General features: G+C 43.3%; 1 protein-coding gene across 1 annotated transcript in view; it reads left to right on the top strand.

Moving 5' to 3' along the window:
- The first annotated feature begins 1,082 nt into the window (after positions 1-1,082).
- LOC144607576 (vasoactive intestinal polypeptide receptor-like) overlaps positions 1,083-16,950 on the top strand; it is a 67,715-nt gene continuing 51,847 nt past the window's right edge. The window contains exon 1 of the mRNA XM_078424487.1: positions 1,083-1,551. Coding sequence (XP_078280613.1) covers positions 1,495-1,551 — 57 coding nt within the window. The 5' untranslated portion in view covers positions 1,083-1,494. The remainder of the gene's footprint in view (positions 1,552-16,950) is intronic.

The raw sequence follows: 16,950 nt of genomic DNA, 5'->3' as shown, positions 1-16,950 counted from the left end.
GCAGAATATAGTTCTCAGCATTATAATGCGACAGCTCTAGAGACACAGTCCAATGTCCACAATGGGGGTGGGGATGAATCAGACAGTACTCTAGTTTGTGGAAGGACGATTCAGAAACCTGATAATAGATGGGAAGGAGATGCTCTCAAGTCTGGTGCTGCCCGCTTTTAAGTTTGTGTATCTTCTGCTCGATGAGAGAAGGGAGAAGAATAAAAGAGGCCACAGCACTGGAGGTGTTTACTGGCTCAGCACAGGAGTGAAAACCTGGAGCAGATTGGCCATGTTGAATGAAGAGCAGGCTTGATGGAATGAGTGGTCCGATCAACAGGTCAACTCTGAAAGTTGTGCTTTGCCGTCTGCGAGCAGGAGCTTCTCAGAGTGAGGTGAAGGAAGAGGCCTGAGGGAGAATGGGGTGAGGAGGGAGGGGGGAAAAGAGGGGATGAGGAGAGGAAAGGAGAGAAAGATGAGGGTGTGCAAGAAGGGGGAGACAGGGAGAAAGGCAGGTGGAGGAGAGAGGGTGATATGAAGAAAGTGCAATGCGAAGTTGGAGGGAAGGGGTGTCGGGAGAGAGAAAGAGCAATGAAGAGGGGAGGGGGTGAGAAGAGGGAAAGAAAGGAGGGGGTTGATAAAATGGGCAGGGATGAACAAAAGGACATGGAAAGAGTGGGGATGGAGAGAGAAGAGCGCAAGTGAAGAGGGGACCAGGTTGAGAGTGGGGCAGATGATGAGAGTGGAGGAGGAGAAAAGGGGTTTTAAAGGGGGGAGGAGGAGAGAGAGAAAGGGGAGGGGTGGAAAGGGTGATAGGAGGAGGACATTGAGGTAGGAGGGAGATGATTCAATGGTAGTCTGATTAAAAGGACGATTAACCCGTGATGATTCTAACAGCCGTCCTTGGAGGGGGTTGCAGGTGCTGTGTAGCGTCACTGGTGAGGGAGTGTTTGTCGCTGTCTGTTCCACAAGTCACTGGATTAGGGCGAGTCTGTACTCACTCACTCACTCGCCCACCTTTAGTTCCCCAACAGGCTGATCGATCTCCCCCTTCCTTTTATTTGCAGTCCTCCCCCCCCCCCGGTTACTGCGGACGGGAATTAGACGAGGGGTCCGGACCGTGAGAGCAAGTGTTGTGGCTGCAGGTAGCCGGGGTGGTCGGACCATCCAGGGGCTGGCTGGCTGGCTGGTGAGCGGCCGGAGGAGCTCCACTCCCATCCCATCCCATCCCATCCCATCCCATCCCATCCCATCCCACCCACAGTGGAGCGCAATGCCAGGTGCATCTTTGCAGTTGTTGTAGATTGCTGCCTGTTTGTTCTGCACACCGGAGGGAACCCCCCCCCCCCCGAGCCTGAGCCTGAGCCCGATGAGCGAGGCTGGGTTTGAAGTGTCGGAGCTGAGGTGCTGCCCCTCCCCGAGTCAGGGCGTGGGTCCGTCCTCCTCACCCCGCTCCCCTGCACCACCGCTCTGTGCCGGGACCCGAGCCGCCTCCACACCCCGGCAATGCGCCCTGTAGCCGGCGTGCTGCTGCTGCTCAGCTACCTCCTCTGTACAGTCTGGGTGAGTACACTCTCCCCCCACCGCGCCTCGCTGCTGTCCTGTGGTGCACTTACACTTTCTGCACTTCATTCAGTTTACATTCGCCGACCTGACACAAGTCCACGCAAAAATTCGTTCAGAGCAGTCAAAACCTTTTATTTTAAGATCAGTATTATTTTTAAACTCATTCGGTCCTTTAATCATGTGTTGAAAGACTGGAGCGACTAGGCTTGTACACACTGGAATTTAGAAGGATGAGAGGGGATCTTATCGAAACGTATAAGATTATTAAGGGGTTGGACACGTTAGAGGCAGGAAACATGTTCCCAATGTTGGGGGGAGTCCAGAACAAGGGGCCACAGTTTAAGAATAAGGGGTAGGCCATTTAGAACTGAGATGAGGAAAAACTTTTTCAGTCAGAGAGTTGTGAATCTGTGGAATTCTCTGCCTCAGAAGGCAGTGGAGGCCAATTCTCTGAATGCATTCAAGAGAGAGCTGGATAGAGCTCTTAAGGATAGCGGAGTCAGGGGGTATGGGGAGAAGGCAGGAACGGGGTACTGATTGAGAATGATCAGCCATGATCACATTGGATGGCGGTGCTGGCTCGAATGGCCTCCTCCTGTATCTATTGTCTATTGTCTACTGAAGCTAGGGAGAGGTCCTGCCCGTGTGGGACTGGGATCACAGCGAGTTCCACAATCTCTGCGAACTTCAAGCGTCCAGTGTGTTTTATTGTCGTATGTCCCAGATAGAACAATGAAATTCTGACCTGCAGCAGCACTACAGAATATGTAAACACAGTAAACTGTAAACAATATATACAGAGTACACTGTAACCAATATATACAGAGTACACTGTAACCAATATATACAGAGTAAACTGTAAACGATATATACAGAGTAAACTGTAAACAATATATACAGAGTACACTGTAACCAATATATACAGAGTACACTGTAACCAATATATACAGAGTGAACTGTAACCAATATATACAGAGTACACTGTAACCAATATATACAGAGTACACTGTGACCAATATATACAGAGTACACTAAACGATATATACAGAGTACACTGTAACCAATATATACAGAGTACACTGTAAACAATATATACAGAGTACACTGTAAACTTGCTGATTTAAATCTGATTACTGCTGATGAGATAAATGGGATTACTGTGGATAGGGTGAGCAGCTTTAAATACCTGCGAGTCCACATCACAGAGGATCTGACATGAACAACACACATTGCCGCACTGGTGAGTAAGGCAAGGCAGTGCCTTTACCACCTCAGACAGTTGAGGAAATTCAGAGTCTCTCTGAGGATCCTTCAGTGCTTCTACTCTGGGGCTGCAGAAAGCATCTTGTCCGGAAACATCACAGTCTGGTTTGGGAACAGCTCTGCCCAGGACAGGAAGGCTCTGCGGAGAGTAGTGCATTCGGCTGAATGCACTATGGGAACTACACTCGCCCCCCTGCAGGACCTATACATCAGGAGGTGCAGATCCAGAGCCAGCAACATTATGGGGGACCCCTACCACCCCAGCAACAGACTGTTCCAGCTGCTACGGTCAGCCAAACGCCTCCGCTGACGCGCTGTGAAAACAGAGAGGATGAGACGGAGTTTCTTCCCACAGGCCATCAGGACTGTTAACTCTCATATCACCAGGGACTAATTTAATTTACTGTATTCATTTATTTTTTGTGTTAACATTTTTTTTTTCTATTCTGTTTTGTAGTTTTAGCACAATCCGCAGGCGTTGCCACTTTCATTTCACTGCACATGTATGTGACAAATAAAGTTGACTTGGCTTGACTTGATTCCCCTCTCACTGTGTTCCAATCACTGTTTGGTTGCTGGTGTTGATGTCACTGACGGTCTGAAAGGAAGCAGGGTGCGAGGGAGTCGCCGAGAAGGGCGGCACGGTGGCGGAGTGGTAGAGTTGCTGCCTTACAGCGAATGCAGCGCCGGAGACTCGGGTTCGATCCTGACTATGGGCACCGTCTGTACGGAGTTTGTACGTTCTCCCCGTGACCTGCGTGGGTTTTCTCCGAGATCTTCGGTTTCCTCCCACATTCCAAAGACGTACAGGTATGCGGGTTAATTGGCTGGGCAAATGTAAAAATTTGTCTCTAGTGCATGTAGGATAGTGTTAATGTGCGGGGGTCGCTGGGCGGCGTGGACCCGGTGGGCCGAAGGGCCTGTTTCCGCGCTGTATCTCTAAATCTAATAGGGTGCGTGTTTGCAAAACCTTTTGAAACCGCAGCTTGTTTCGGGGTTGCTTTGGGGCCAGCGATGGACTTTGAATTGGCAGCCATCGATTCGGGGAATGCAAAAGAAAATTAGCCCTCTACAAAGGCCCCATGAACCACTGTCTGAGAAATGTGAGTGGTGACACTGCGAAAATCCTCTGCTCTTCATCAAAATCATTTTTACAACCAGGACTTCAGTTTGACATAGAAACATAGAAAATAAGTGCAGGACTAGGCCATTCAGCCCTTCGAGCCAACACCGCCATTGAATATGATCATGGCATCCAAAATCAGTACCCCGTTCCTGCTTTCTCCCCACAAGTGCACCATCGCACCCAAGCGATAGCACCTCCACACCAACGACTCCCATCGTGTTTGCTTGGGCTTTGCCTTGGATGGGTAGGAGAAGACGGAGCAGGTAATGGTCAGAGAGTCTTGGAGAATCTTAAAGTCTTAGTCTTAGTACAGAAACAGAAAGATGGCCCAACTCGTCTATGCTGCCCAAGCTATCTAGCTGAGCTAGTCCCACCTGTCGATGTCTTGCCTTCATCTCTACAAACCTGGGCTGACAGTGGGACTGGTGGGAAGAGAGACGGGCAGACGGGCGGTGAGAAGGACAATAGAAGGATGTATGCAATGATTAGCAGGGAAACATACAGATAGGTGGATAGTTAAACTAAATATTAATTATGTAGTCAGGAACTGCAGATGCTGGTTTGAACCAAAGATACACAACATGCTGGAGTTACTCAGCGGGACAGGCAGCATCAAGATCCAGCAAACTCCAGCATTTTGTGTCTAGATATTAATTAGTCAGATTAGAATGTTTTATTGTGCTCAATGAAATAATAAATCTGCTAAGTTTATAAAAATTCTATAACATGCTCCAATACAATCCTTCAGCAGCTGTTGTGTTACTGTGCAAAATGCTGGAGTAACTCAGCAGGTCAGGCAGCATCTCAGGAGAGAAGGAATGGGTGACGTTTCGGGTCGAGACCCTTCTTCAGTCTCGACCCGAAACGTCACCCATTCCTTCTCTCCTGAAATGCTGCCTGACCTGCTGAGTTACTCCAGCATTTTGTGAAATAAATACCTTCGATTTGTACCAGCATCTGCAGTTATTTTCTTACACGCTGTGTTACTGTAGGTGAGTCTATCGCTGGCTACAGGATAATCCACCATGGGGGTCATTAAGCTAATGATGATCATTGTAACTGTATAATATCTGAGGCATGAGGAATTTATGTAAAATTACTGATCACTGAGAATGAAATGATGACAGGTCATGCCAAACAAATGCACTAGATGCTCCAGTACTTGCATTCTAATAGGTGGACGTGATGCCCATGGCCCACTGTTAGTCTGTGACATTCACTGATGGACTTTTGTATAAAATCAATGTGAGTTATTGGGATCAGCAGGAGTGTAAACTATTTAGGGCAATTTGAAGTACAATAGAAAATGAGCCACTGAGCCTTCTGGAATTAGTGGAGGGACTCTGGATTAGCCAGTGCTCTGTTTGGATTAGTTGGTGAGCTGTACAGAGGTAAACACAGTAAATTTGGCCAGTTTATAGAATGTTGGTAGCTGGAGTACACTTTGGGATTAAAACCATATGAGCATTGTATGTCAGTTGACCTGGATTGTAAGTAATTTAAATACAATGGGATGAGTCTGTGTATGGGATATGTAAAATGTTCCTCGGGTGTTATTGCCTGTATTATACAGTTTATTTAATGTACCATACAGCACTACAGGTACTAATGTGATCCCTTCCCACCTACATCCGGGATACCTCGTATGCAGGTGAAGGTTCCCATCCAAAATGTCTACTGTAGATTTCCCTCCACAGATGCTGTCTGACCCACTGAATTCCTTTGCTCCTTCATTCCTTTTGCTGGATAGAAGTATGCACGGGATTAGCCCGTGCACTGCATGAGATTACAGAAGTACTGGTTGAAGACTGCATGGACTGCCAAGAGTACTGTTTGGGAATGGCTAGACAATGTTAATAATCTTTGTCCTATTACGATCGCAACCACACTGAATAAGAAGCAACGTCTTGTATTGTAGGTTATGGAATGGACTTTATTGATCAAATTCAAGGGATCATTACTGCTCTGAGCAGTTTTCAGTTCTATGTTTCAAGTCCTTTAAATTTTCTTCCTGGTGACGCAACATATTTTGCCAACATCAAAGGTACAGTTGGTGGAAATCACCTTCTAAAGAATCTAATTCTTTGAAGATGGCCTATTCATGTAAATAGCTGGCGGTTGTTCACTGAAAGCTGTCCCTCAAACAGGGACATAGCTTTCAGTTACTGACCTCTTTGAAGAACAGACTTTATCAACCATTATCTTCCTAAACAATGTGTAATGGATCCTATTGCAACATTTTTTTGCTCCTTGCTAATGTTGGATTTTGATCAGCATGACTCGTGTTGTAACTGTTGCTCATTTTCTTACCTGAGCATTTTTTGCCTCAAAGGATGAGCTGTGTAGTCTTTTCATAGCTCATCAGTGCCATCTGTTAAACCTTAGAAACCTCTTACTTCAAGATACAAAAAATGTGTACCCGTAGGTTTCTAAGTACAGGATCATTTTTCTTTTTTAATTCTTACACTCGTTCAATCATTCACAGAGAGTAAACGTCACTGAAAAAGCCAGCATTTGCTGTCCGTTCCTCAAGTTCCCTTGTCTGCTCTCTCTCGGCCAGTTTAGAGGAACAAGCATGAGGCAACCACAATGTTTAGTTGGGGTCATATAGGAGCCAGACTGAATATTCTTTATGTCTAAAGAAGAGCCCCGATACAAAACTTCAATTTTCTCCAGAATTGCAGCCCAGTCTGCTGAGTTACTCCAGCACGTTGTCTTTCTTTATGACATTGACTGTGCTGCTGTATGGAATCATAAAATTCATTCATCATGTTCTTATTCACTTGGGTATGTACATCATTTCCATCTTGTACATAGGACAAGATTAGTAGTTTGTATAAACTGCAGCATATCATTCTGCCAAGATAAAGCTGCATTTGAGTGTTGTTATAGGTGGCAGGTTACATGAGTGTAGATATGGCTCAGAGAGGGTAGAAGAAGAACTACCGGAGGTCCAGCTTTCACAGCACTTTAAATGCTCTTTTCTCACTGACTTTACAGAAGGTCAACAACAACGGCAACTGCAGCTTTGAGTCACTGTTGCTTTTCTAGACAGATGTCAGACCAGAGGTGGTCTTAAAGAACGATAGATGTCTGTCGCTGTATAAGTTGTTAAGTTGAGGATGGTAGGGAGACCTGATAGTGAGGCTTAGAGAAAATGGAAAACATTCTTAAAGAGCAAAGGTGGGAGCATTTTAATGGAGAATGGTGATTGCCTGAGACTGCCAAGGGAGGGTATAACAGGTTTGATTTAATGGGGCAGCTATGAGGGAAGGACTCAATTGGTTGGCAGTTGAGGTGAATTTAGCATTTGTGCACAGTTGTCGTGTTCATGTCATGCAACCAAAAACGTTCAATGAGGCTGGAGAGAGAGAGACCCATGTTGTTTTTACATCAAGTCTCAATTGAGTGGTTGCCATTTTATAAAGTGTTGGAGTATATGAGTCCATTGTCCTCGTGAGAATGAACAGCGAAGGACAAATGGGTAAATTGTATTTTATTTGGGATAGTTCCACAGCAGCAGTCTTTTGCACTAGGTCCCATGCTTTTTTTTAGCTATTCCATTACTGGCTGAATTCCTAGGGAGATATCTTAATTATGTATATTGTATATTATAACTTTATTTTAAGAAGTATGTATGTAATAAAAAATAACCCAGATGAAATCTGATTGTTTTAAGATTAGAAATGTCATCACAGAGCTGACTCTGGCAACTGCTTACTCAAGGTGACACAGTTCTTTGATGTGACTGGATGAAAGTACAAACTCGAGTGGTGGTTGTCTCTGGAACATACCTGTGCAAAGTTTTATGATTCAAACACTCAATAGATATGTATAGTAATTCATTATCACACAGTGCAAAATTTTAACAAACTATTGTTTCAAAACCATTGCTTTTATTCAAATGCACAGTCAAGAACTAAAGACATTGAGGTGAACAACTACTGATTTATTTATTTTTAATGACGTGTCATTGTTATTCTTGATATGCTCTGCATATGTTTGTCAATTATGTTTAAATGTTTATATTTAAACATTATATTTTAAATGTTTGTCAATTATGATCTTGAACATACAACATAGAACAGTACAGTATAGGACAGGCTCTTCAGCCCATGATATCTGTGCCAACCCTAATGCCAATTTAAACTGCACTCTTCCTGCCTGAAAGAATCGAAATTCTTTCATTCTGTGTCTACATAAACCTCTCCTAAACATCACCATTGTATCTGTTTCTTGGCAGTGAGTTTCAGGAATCTACCACTCTCTGTGTAAAATAAACTTGCGAAGACTCTGCCTATCTATCTGTCTTTTCATAATTTTATATACTTCCACCTCATCATCCCACAGACCCCAACACCCAGAGAAACCAATTGACGTTTCTTGTGATGTGCTATTCTGTCGGAAAAGAGGATTCCAGAAAAGAAGAGACCTGAAGAAGGGTCTAGACCTGAAACGTCACCCATCCGTTCTCTCCAGAGACGCTGCCTGTCCTGCTGAGTTACTCCAGCTTTTTGTCTATCTTCGGTTTAAACCAGCATCTGCAGTTCCTTCCTACACAAGAGGATTGCTGCTGCGGATGGGAGCTATGTGCAAAAGTACCTCCCAACAGCACAGCCTCGAACATCAAGAAGGACAAGGAGCTCTACCAGCTGTGCCACTGTGCTGCCCTTAAATGTTAGGTGTGCTTGTTGATAAATTCTACAAATTAGTCTCTCTAAATCTGAATGCCAACAGCAGGTGCGAATCATCCCAACTTGGGTAATATTTGGAAGTGCACTGAGACACACTTGAGAGCAAATTGGAATAAATAAAACACTTGGATTGCAGCAACTTGTCTGAAGAATGTACAGTAGATAACGAAGAGAAAGGTTTATGTATTACTGAGCTGTAATGGCTTGGGTAGAAGTTAGGGTGTTGCTGCATTTGATGAGGGCAGAGAGTTGTCCCTCATTTGAGAGTCATTAAAGTTGTTACATACATCTTAAAATGAAAGAGTTTGCACACCAGGAGCTAGAAGAATCCTTTGATAGTTTTTAACAGAATCATGACAATTAGCAGAAAACCAGAGTTTTGAAGGTCGTGTTAATTGGTAGGTGGACGTGTAGCATACTGTGTCCAAAGTTGACTTTGATATGGAACTACACAAGGACACAATTTTTTTATTGAGGCGGTCGGTCTTACACTGAGCCACAAACAAGGTAGGTATGATGATTATTATTGAAGTTGGCTTCATAAGGTAACAGTAACTCACCATCTTATGTAGTTAGTTAGTAGTTATACACCACAGGATTATTTGTGGAGAGCGGGAATCCAGCCTGAGGGAACATTGAAAAGGTGGGACAAGTTTAACTTGATGAAAGTGCATGCAGGTACACAACACTACAGAGCTATCTAAAGTCAGGCCAGAAATTTTGGGTGGTCAGCAGCGGGTAGTACATGTGAACACAAGGCAAGAGGCAGAGCAGAGAAAGTTCAGCCAAAATGGTTTCAATGCTGCACCCATTGTGGGTGGCAATCCGAAAGGCTGCAAAAGAAATACCTCATGTGGGGAAAAGAGCATAAAATGTGGATTTAAAAAATCCAAACAATGTGCTATGAAGGGAACATTAGAATTTCATTCACTGATGCAGAAAAAACTAAAAAGGCAATCGGTACCTAGGCATTTACTGCAGGTGCATTTGTGCACAGGAGCAAGGACGTCTAGCTGCAATTATACAGGGCTTTAGTGAGAACATATCTGGAATATTATGTGTTGCTTTGGTGTCCCTATCTAAATAAGGATATACTTACAACCGAGAACTGCAGTGAAGATTCACAGGCTGACTGCTGGCAGGACAGTTCTGACATACAAGTAGAGATCAAGTCGGCTGGATCTGTATTCAACAGTGCAGAAGAAAGATGGAGGATCTCATTGAATGGTTTTCGGATAGATTTATAAAGACTGGATGCGTGGTAAGGGTGAGGGGGGCAACTGATGATGAGGGTTCATGGACATGGAATACAGGGTATAACATGTTGGGCTGAGATCTTGGAGAAACATCTTCACTCAGAGAGAGGTGAACCTGTGGAATTCACTCTCATAGAACACTGGGGAGGCCAAGTTATTGAATATCTTTTGAGATGTAGGTAGATTTCTCAACACAAAATGAATCGGGATATATACAGAGAGAGTGGGAAGAAGAATATATGATACAAAGGGTGGCGCAGTGGTAGAGTTGCTGCCTTTCAACGCCAGAGAACCGGGTTTGATCCTGGTTATGGGTGCCATCTTTATGGGTTTGTTCTCCCTGTAATCACGTGGGTTTACTCTGGGTGCTCTGGTTTCCTCCCACATTCCAAAGACGTACATGGTTTTAGGTTAATTGGCTTTGGTAAATGCTAAATTATCTCTAGTGTGTAGGATTGTGCTAGTGTACTGGGTGAATAATAGTCGGCTTGGATTCAGTGAGCTGGCCTGTTATGCTCTGTTTCTCTAAAGTAATCAGCCATAGTTGTTTTGAATGGTGGAGCAGGATTGAAGAGCTGAATGTTATGTGGACCATTTTTGCAAGAGGTTTTGAGTACAAGTTCCTATGTGCTATATTTTTCTATGTTGTGATGAGTAAAGTAGGGACAGAGACATTGTCAGATTCAGCATATCAATTGAACACAATGTATTGAAAGCCGCAGGAGGTGTGTTCTGTGGAAGGAAAGCACTTGGAATGCATTTTTGCCAAGATGTTGTAGCGAAGAAAGCAAGTGACATTTCAAGTCGACGCAGGAGCAACATTTAATGTCCACACGGAGCAAACTTCAACCTGGAGGTTTAAAGCAACATGTCCCATGTTGTTAATGTACAGCAAGACTACACTGATGCTGGCTGGGTGATGCTGTACTAAAATGGTGTATGGAAAGAATGGAGAGCTGTGATGTGGTAGATCTGGAAACTGTCTCGCCTATATTTGGAATTCGTACAGTCCAGTAGGTGGGACAGGTGAAGCTACATCAACAGTGAACACAATGTATGCTTCAACCCAAGTGATCACTTCAACGGCATAGCTCAAGCCAAGTGTACAGGTGTTTCCCGCAGTGCAGGGAAACCAGAAAGGTGCAGGAAAGCAAATGGAGGGGGCCAAAATAAGGTGGAAAACACTGCTTCCGTAGATGTGCCAAAGACCTGCTGTTAGCAAGGATTAAAATCACAAGGGGGGTGAAATTTGCCAAACCAACACCAGAGTGGGAGAAGGCAGTGAAATCCATCTTCTGTCAGTTGGAGAAGACCAGATCTGGAAGGGCAGTCAATTAACCCAATCATCTGAAAGACTTTTTGCCAAAGCAAAGCTTTGATGTGGTAGGTCAAAGGATGGGTTTTGATTTATCCTTTCTTATCATTAAAGGAAGGATGTAAAAAAATATAGATTGTGTATGTGATCCCTTAAAGAAAAGTTGTGAGTTACAAACTGCTTTCTGTATCTGATGCAATGCCAGCTGCTCTGTGTGAGTGCAAGCCTTATCAAAGATACTATTGATCATTGTCAGCTTTCTTTTTGTTTAATGAAGTGTCCTGGTTATGTATTGAATTGCTGGCTATTTTTGCCAGCATCACTGAGATGTTGGGACAATTCAAATGGAATATAATCCAAAAGCAAAATGCTGCAGATACTGAATATCTGAAATACAACAGAAAATGCTGGAGCAACTCAGCAGGTTGAACAGCATCTGCGGATAGAGGAAACAAACGTAATGTGTCAGGTCTGTAAGCTTTCATCTGAATTAGGAATGGTTGAATGATTGAAGATGAACAAGCTTTAAAAGCAATTCATGGGAGGAGAGAATGAAAGAGAAGGTTTGTGATGGGATGGAGGGTCACAGCGGGCCAATCACATAAAGACTGATGGAGAGGAAAAATAAGGTGGTGGGTCTATTGGCGAATAAGAAGAGGTCAAGTCTGGAGGAGTTGTAAAGAGGGGAATATGAAAATAGAAAAGAAGGAAAAAACAGGAAATGTAGAATAGAAAGGTTGGGACTGCTGATTATTTGCAAGTAGGCAAAAAAAGCTGGAGTAACTCAGCGGGTCAGGCAGCATCTCTGGAGAAAGGGAATAGGTGACGTTTCGGTTGAGACCCTTCAGACAAGTGCTGAACTCATTGCTGTGTATTTTCGGCTGAACATCAAAATTCAGACTTGCCAAAATACCGCCTGAGTTGAGGTACCGGAGACCCTCGGATCTAAACTGAATAAATATAACCACTGACACAGACTGGACTTTATATGCACATGTGCATATACAATTTTTTTGCCTTGCTAATGGATTCTTCATATTCTGCATTGCCCAGACAATTAAAGTGATAAATCCATTTGATTTTCTTGACACATTTTTGTGAGTCAAAATTATTCTGAGCAGTCTTTCCAATGGAATTGTTAACCTAATCAAATAATATTAATCTATGAACCATTTTAATAATTCTATGAACTCAATTTAAATTGATTAACATATATTAAATGTAGTTAAATATATTTTGTACTAATATTATTGGTAGGACTATTGTTCCCACAGTCATTTATTTCCTCTGCATTTTATTACTTTTTATATCTTGCAAATTTTGCACTTCATTACTTCTGGCAAATATGCAGAATTGCAAATCTAATTTTTCATTTTCCTGCTCGGTTGAATATCTGACATGAATATTTCTACAAAATCAGCACCATTTGCCAGTGTTTGGCCACCCTGGATAATTTACTCTCATCTGTGCATGCAAAATTGGCTTTAATATAAAACAGAAAGTGCTGGGAATACACAGGTGGTCAAGACCAAGTTGCATCTTTGGGAGATGGTTTTTGGACCAGCCCAAGAATATTGTGAGTTCCATTCAATACCCCTCTCTGTTGTCTACTTCTTTCTTCGTCAGGGCCCTGCAGTGTGGAAATTGGATTTTGCCCATTTTCGGTGCACTAAGTAGGTACCACACTCTGCTCCAACACCAAGTCAAAGATCTGCTGAGAAACCACAAAGTTGCCATATTCTCACTTTTAGAAATCCCAACCGACTTTCTTCTCACATTGAAAACTTTTAGTACCTGTCCTGAGTGTTGGGAGATGGTAGCTATTTCTACTCTGTTTTTGCACTTCTCCCAGGTTAAGGTTCCCCTCGTCCACACCTTCCACTCACCGGCCTGTACATTCAATGAGTACTTTCTCTGCAGTCTCTGCCATCTTCAAAAAGATCACAGCAGCAGTCACAGGCTCCCCCTCCCCTCTGTTCAGGATTTGAAGAGATCGTTCCCTTTGCAACTCCCTGGTCCCCTGCTCCATCTCCACCAACCATTCCCTGTCTCACAGCACCATCCCATGCAACCACAGGAGTTGCAAAACCTGCCTTTTTGCTTCATTCTTTCACGACAGCCATCCAGGTGAAGTTGCCCTTCTTCCAATTTTGCACACTGCGTTAAATGCTCAACATGGCTTCATCTGCATTAGAGAAGGCAAACACAGAATGTGCAAGCTCTGTGCAGAATACCTGCTTCAGTATGTGGCTCTGGCCTTGAAGTTTGCACGGCCTGACATTTTTATTCCTCATCTTATCCCTATTTTGCCCAGTCTATCTATAATCCTGTTACAACATAGGCACAATAAACATCACGTCTTCCATCTTGGCCCATTATAGCGTTTCGGCCTCAATACTGAATTCATCAGTGTCCAATAACTAGCCTTTTTTCATTTGAATCTGAACTGGCTTGTTCCACAGCAAGATCATCCATCCCTATCATTAGCCCAGTTTGTTTATAATCTCTGGAGATGTAACCTGTTCTGATATGCATTTCCAGCTTTCTGTTTAACATCAGATTTCCAGCCACTGCTGTGTTCTGCATCTTGTCAGTCCAGCAGTTTTCTTTTCTCTCTGCCGCTCTCGTTCATCTTCCTCTGACTCCTTCTCCAGACAAACCAGCTGTGAGGGGCAAGCATTTATCACATTTTTACACGGCACCCGGACACCTCTTGCATGACATACCTTGCTCTCTGTGCAACTTAGACCACATTTGTTGCCTCACTTTTCCAGTTCTAATGAAAGTGATGGACCTGCAACATTAATTCCCTCCCTTACACAGTTAACGTTGAGAGGAGATGGAGAGTCAATGGTGGGGGCTGAAACTGAATAGGAGGGGGGGGGGGTGGTATTGGTGGTATTGGTCCAGGAACACATTAAACAGGGCGGTGTTGGAATGGAGCAGTTAAATTAGGCTGTATGATCTGGCGTTGTGACTGGGTTTCATGCTCTCCCTTCCACAAGAGTCTGCTTGTCCCATAGTTGAATGAAACGCCGCTACCATCCTAATCCTATGCACACCTTCGGATGCTAGTCCTGTCTTCACCTCAACCTCTTAACCTGGCCTCAATCTTGGGTGGTGTACTTTCCTTTGCACAGTCCACAGTATGTGTTCTACAGGTTCAATGGTCCCCAGTACTTTGGATAGACACAAAAAGCTGGAGTAATTCAGCGGGACAGGCAGCAACTCTGGAGAGAAGGAATGGGTGACGTTTCGGGTCGAGACCATTCTTCAGACCATTCTTCAGTTTAAACCAGCATCTGCAGTTCCTTCCTACCCAATCATTTGGGTTCTACTGAAGCTTGCAAGAGGAGGTGCAGCCACCTATACAACATGCTACAGTTTCTGACTTTATATTGTAGAGACAGCAATAAGATAGATCACACTCCTATAACCGGGCTTCCAACAGTTAACGTTAACGATTTAACATTGAGCAGAAAACATGCTAGATGAGTCTCTGCCTTCTACATCAGAAAATAATTTTGTTTGCTAGCCTTAAAAACAGCTCGACAATCCCTGAGGTCTCTTAGACTTTAAATCCAAGTTCCTCTTCAGAGTATAATAACTTCCCATTGGGAAAATTAATTAAAAGTACAAATAATTTATCCGTTCTCAGTCAATGTGCTTTCTTCCTCCCAAAAGACTCTTTCATTTCCATGTAATTATGGATAAATGCATCCCTACTTCACAAATGTGGCTTTGAAAATCAGTCCTCCACTGTCAAATGTACTGCCTTGGTGGCATCTCATGCCTGAAGTCGGCCTCCTTTTCTACCTCCTTAAGTCATTAATTGGTCATAAAATTTGGTCCAGGTTTTGGTATCAAAAGGAACCCTAAACTTAATGGCACTTGCTGTGGTTTTACATATAATTAGCACAACAGCTACAGGTAGGGGCAACATCATCCATCTTGCCATTTGAGTCACCATTGATGTTCATTGATCAGAGAGAGCTTTTCCAACATTTTCTGCTAAGGCAGGTCTGGGGTGGAAACCTCCTCCTCCTCGTCCCACTTTTAGCACCTTGTGCCTTTGGTGTCCCAAGCTGTTACATGCAGCAGGAACATCAGGACCTCAGACTGGGGCATCTGTGAACTAATAATAGTGTGATGGAGGAAGATTTTTAATACATGAGAAGGACTGGTGGGATATATAACGAAGGTCCCCAGGCGAACACTATAAATCATTCAGGATTATCCACTTCCAGTGTGACGTATTTGCTTTATTGGAACTTGGAGGTCGCAATCTTTTGATGCCAATTTCTGTCCGTTGGTAATTGATGTTGAAGTCATTATTGCATCCACAAAGTAAGACAAGGGAATGATTTGCATGCCTGGGTGAATTGGGAAAAAGCAGTCACTTCAAAACACGCCAAACGTGTTTGACTTTTGTGCAATTTCCTGAAAAAAATGTAGGTGAAAATGAAATCAAATTTTAAACAAAACACCTCTCTGCAAATAAAAACTAGATAACTGCACATTCATTCTAAAAATGACAAAACACGCTAAGAAACGTCACAAACGTCAAGTACAAACCAGTTGGCTATATTGATGCAGGGAATTATTAAATGGATTATATTTGAACAAATTGGAAATGACGAGAGATAAAGTAAAAATTAAAAATAGAAGCTGAGTTTCTCATTATTCACTTCCATTTCCAGTAAAAGTTAACAGTTTTTTTATGAAGGAAATTGCACTTAGCTTGTTGCCTCCAAAATCACACAAACAGATAAAGGAAGATATTTACAGAGCATTTTTCAAAAGCCAGAAATATATAACTTGCAGTAGTCTGGCCTCTCAGAAGAACATATTGTTACAGTTGACTGTGTCTATTTTGCCAAACAGTCTAATAGCCTCAAATTATGCACGATTTTCGGCATAAAAAACTTTGCTAATCTAAATTGCCAAAGTGAATGGGATCAGCATATGAGGCATTCAATAAAAATAATTGATTTTTCTGATTGCAGCAGTCAATTTGCCTTTTGAGATGGCTCTATAATAAAAGGTGTCATTTATGTGTAATTGTGAATCTGGGAGCTCAGCGTATAATGAAGAGTAGTCTGTGTTAAATGCTTAACTATGATGGGAAAATTCTGAGAGTCTTCATTCATTTGGGTAGCCTTTATACACTTGGGTAGAATGGTATCAACAATGAATTTACAATTATGAAGTAAAACTCCCCAAAATACCCTCTCCCCCACCCACCCACCCCACCCTCCCCTCATGCACATTCAGTGCTCACCATCTCCCACCCCATAGTAACACTGCTTCAACCCTCTCCTGTGTATGCTCATCTCCCATCCCCAATTTCCACATTTCTCCTTCTCCCCCTCTTCCCCTCCCTCTGTTCCCCTTGCACTCTATTCCTGTCTGCCTTTACATTTCACTTGTCTTCTCCCCTTATTTGACACCCTTTATTCTCCTTTTCAGGCCCAGCTTTGTCACTATCTCCACCCATCTGCCAATCGCTCCCCCACGCCTGTATCCACCTATCACTTGCTCGGCTTCATCTCACCCACACCTCGCTTCCAGTTTTCTTCCCCTTACACCTATCACTCTGAAGAAGGACCCTAAACTGAAGCATCATCTGTCCATTGCCTCCACAGACGCAGCCTGACCCACTTAGCACTCCAGCATTTTGTGTTTTGCAATAGCAAGTGCTAAGTCTTCTTCATCCCTCAACATAGATTCTTGCAGTCTTGG

This window comes from Rhinoraja longicauda, chromosome 29 (assembly GCF_053455715.1).
Source record: "Rhinoraja longicauda isolate Sanriku21f chromosome 29, sRhiLon1.1, whole genome shotgun sequence".
In the NCBI taxonomy this organism is placed as follows: Eukaryota; Metazoa; Chordata; class Chondrichthyes; order Rajiformes; family Arhynchobatidae; genus Rhinoraja; species Rhinoraja longicauda.
Note: the sequence above shows the minus strand (reverse complement) of the source record. Positions and strands in the feature narration are given on the sequence as shown.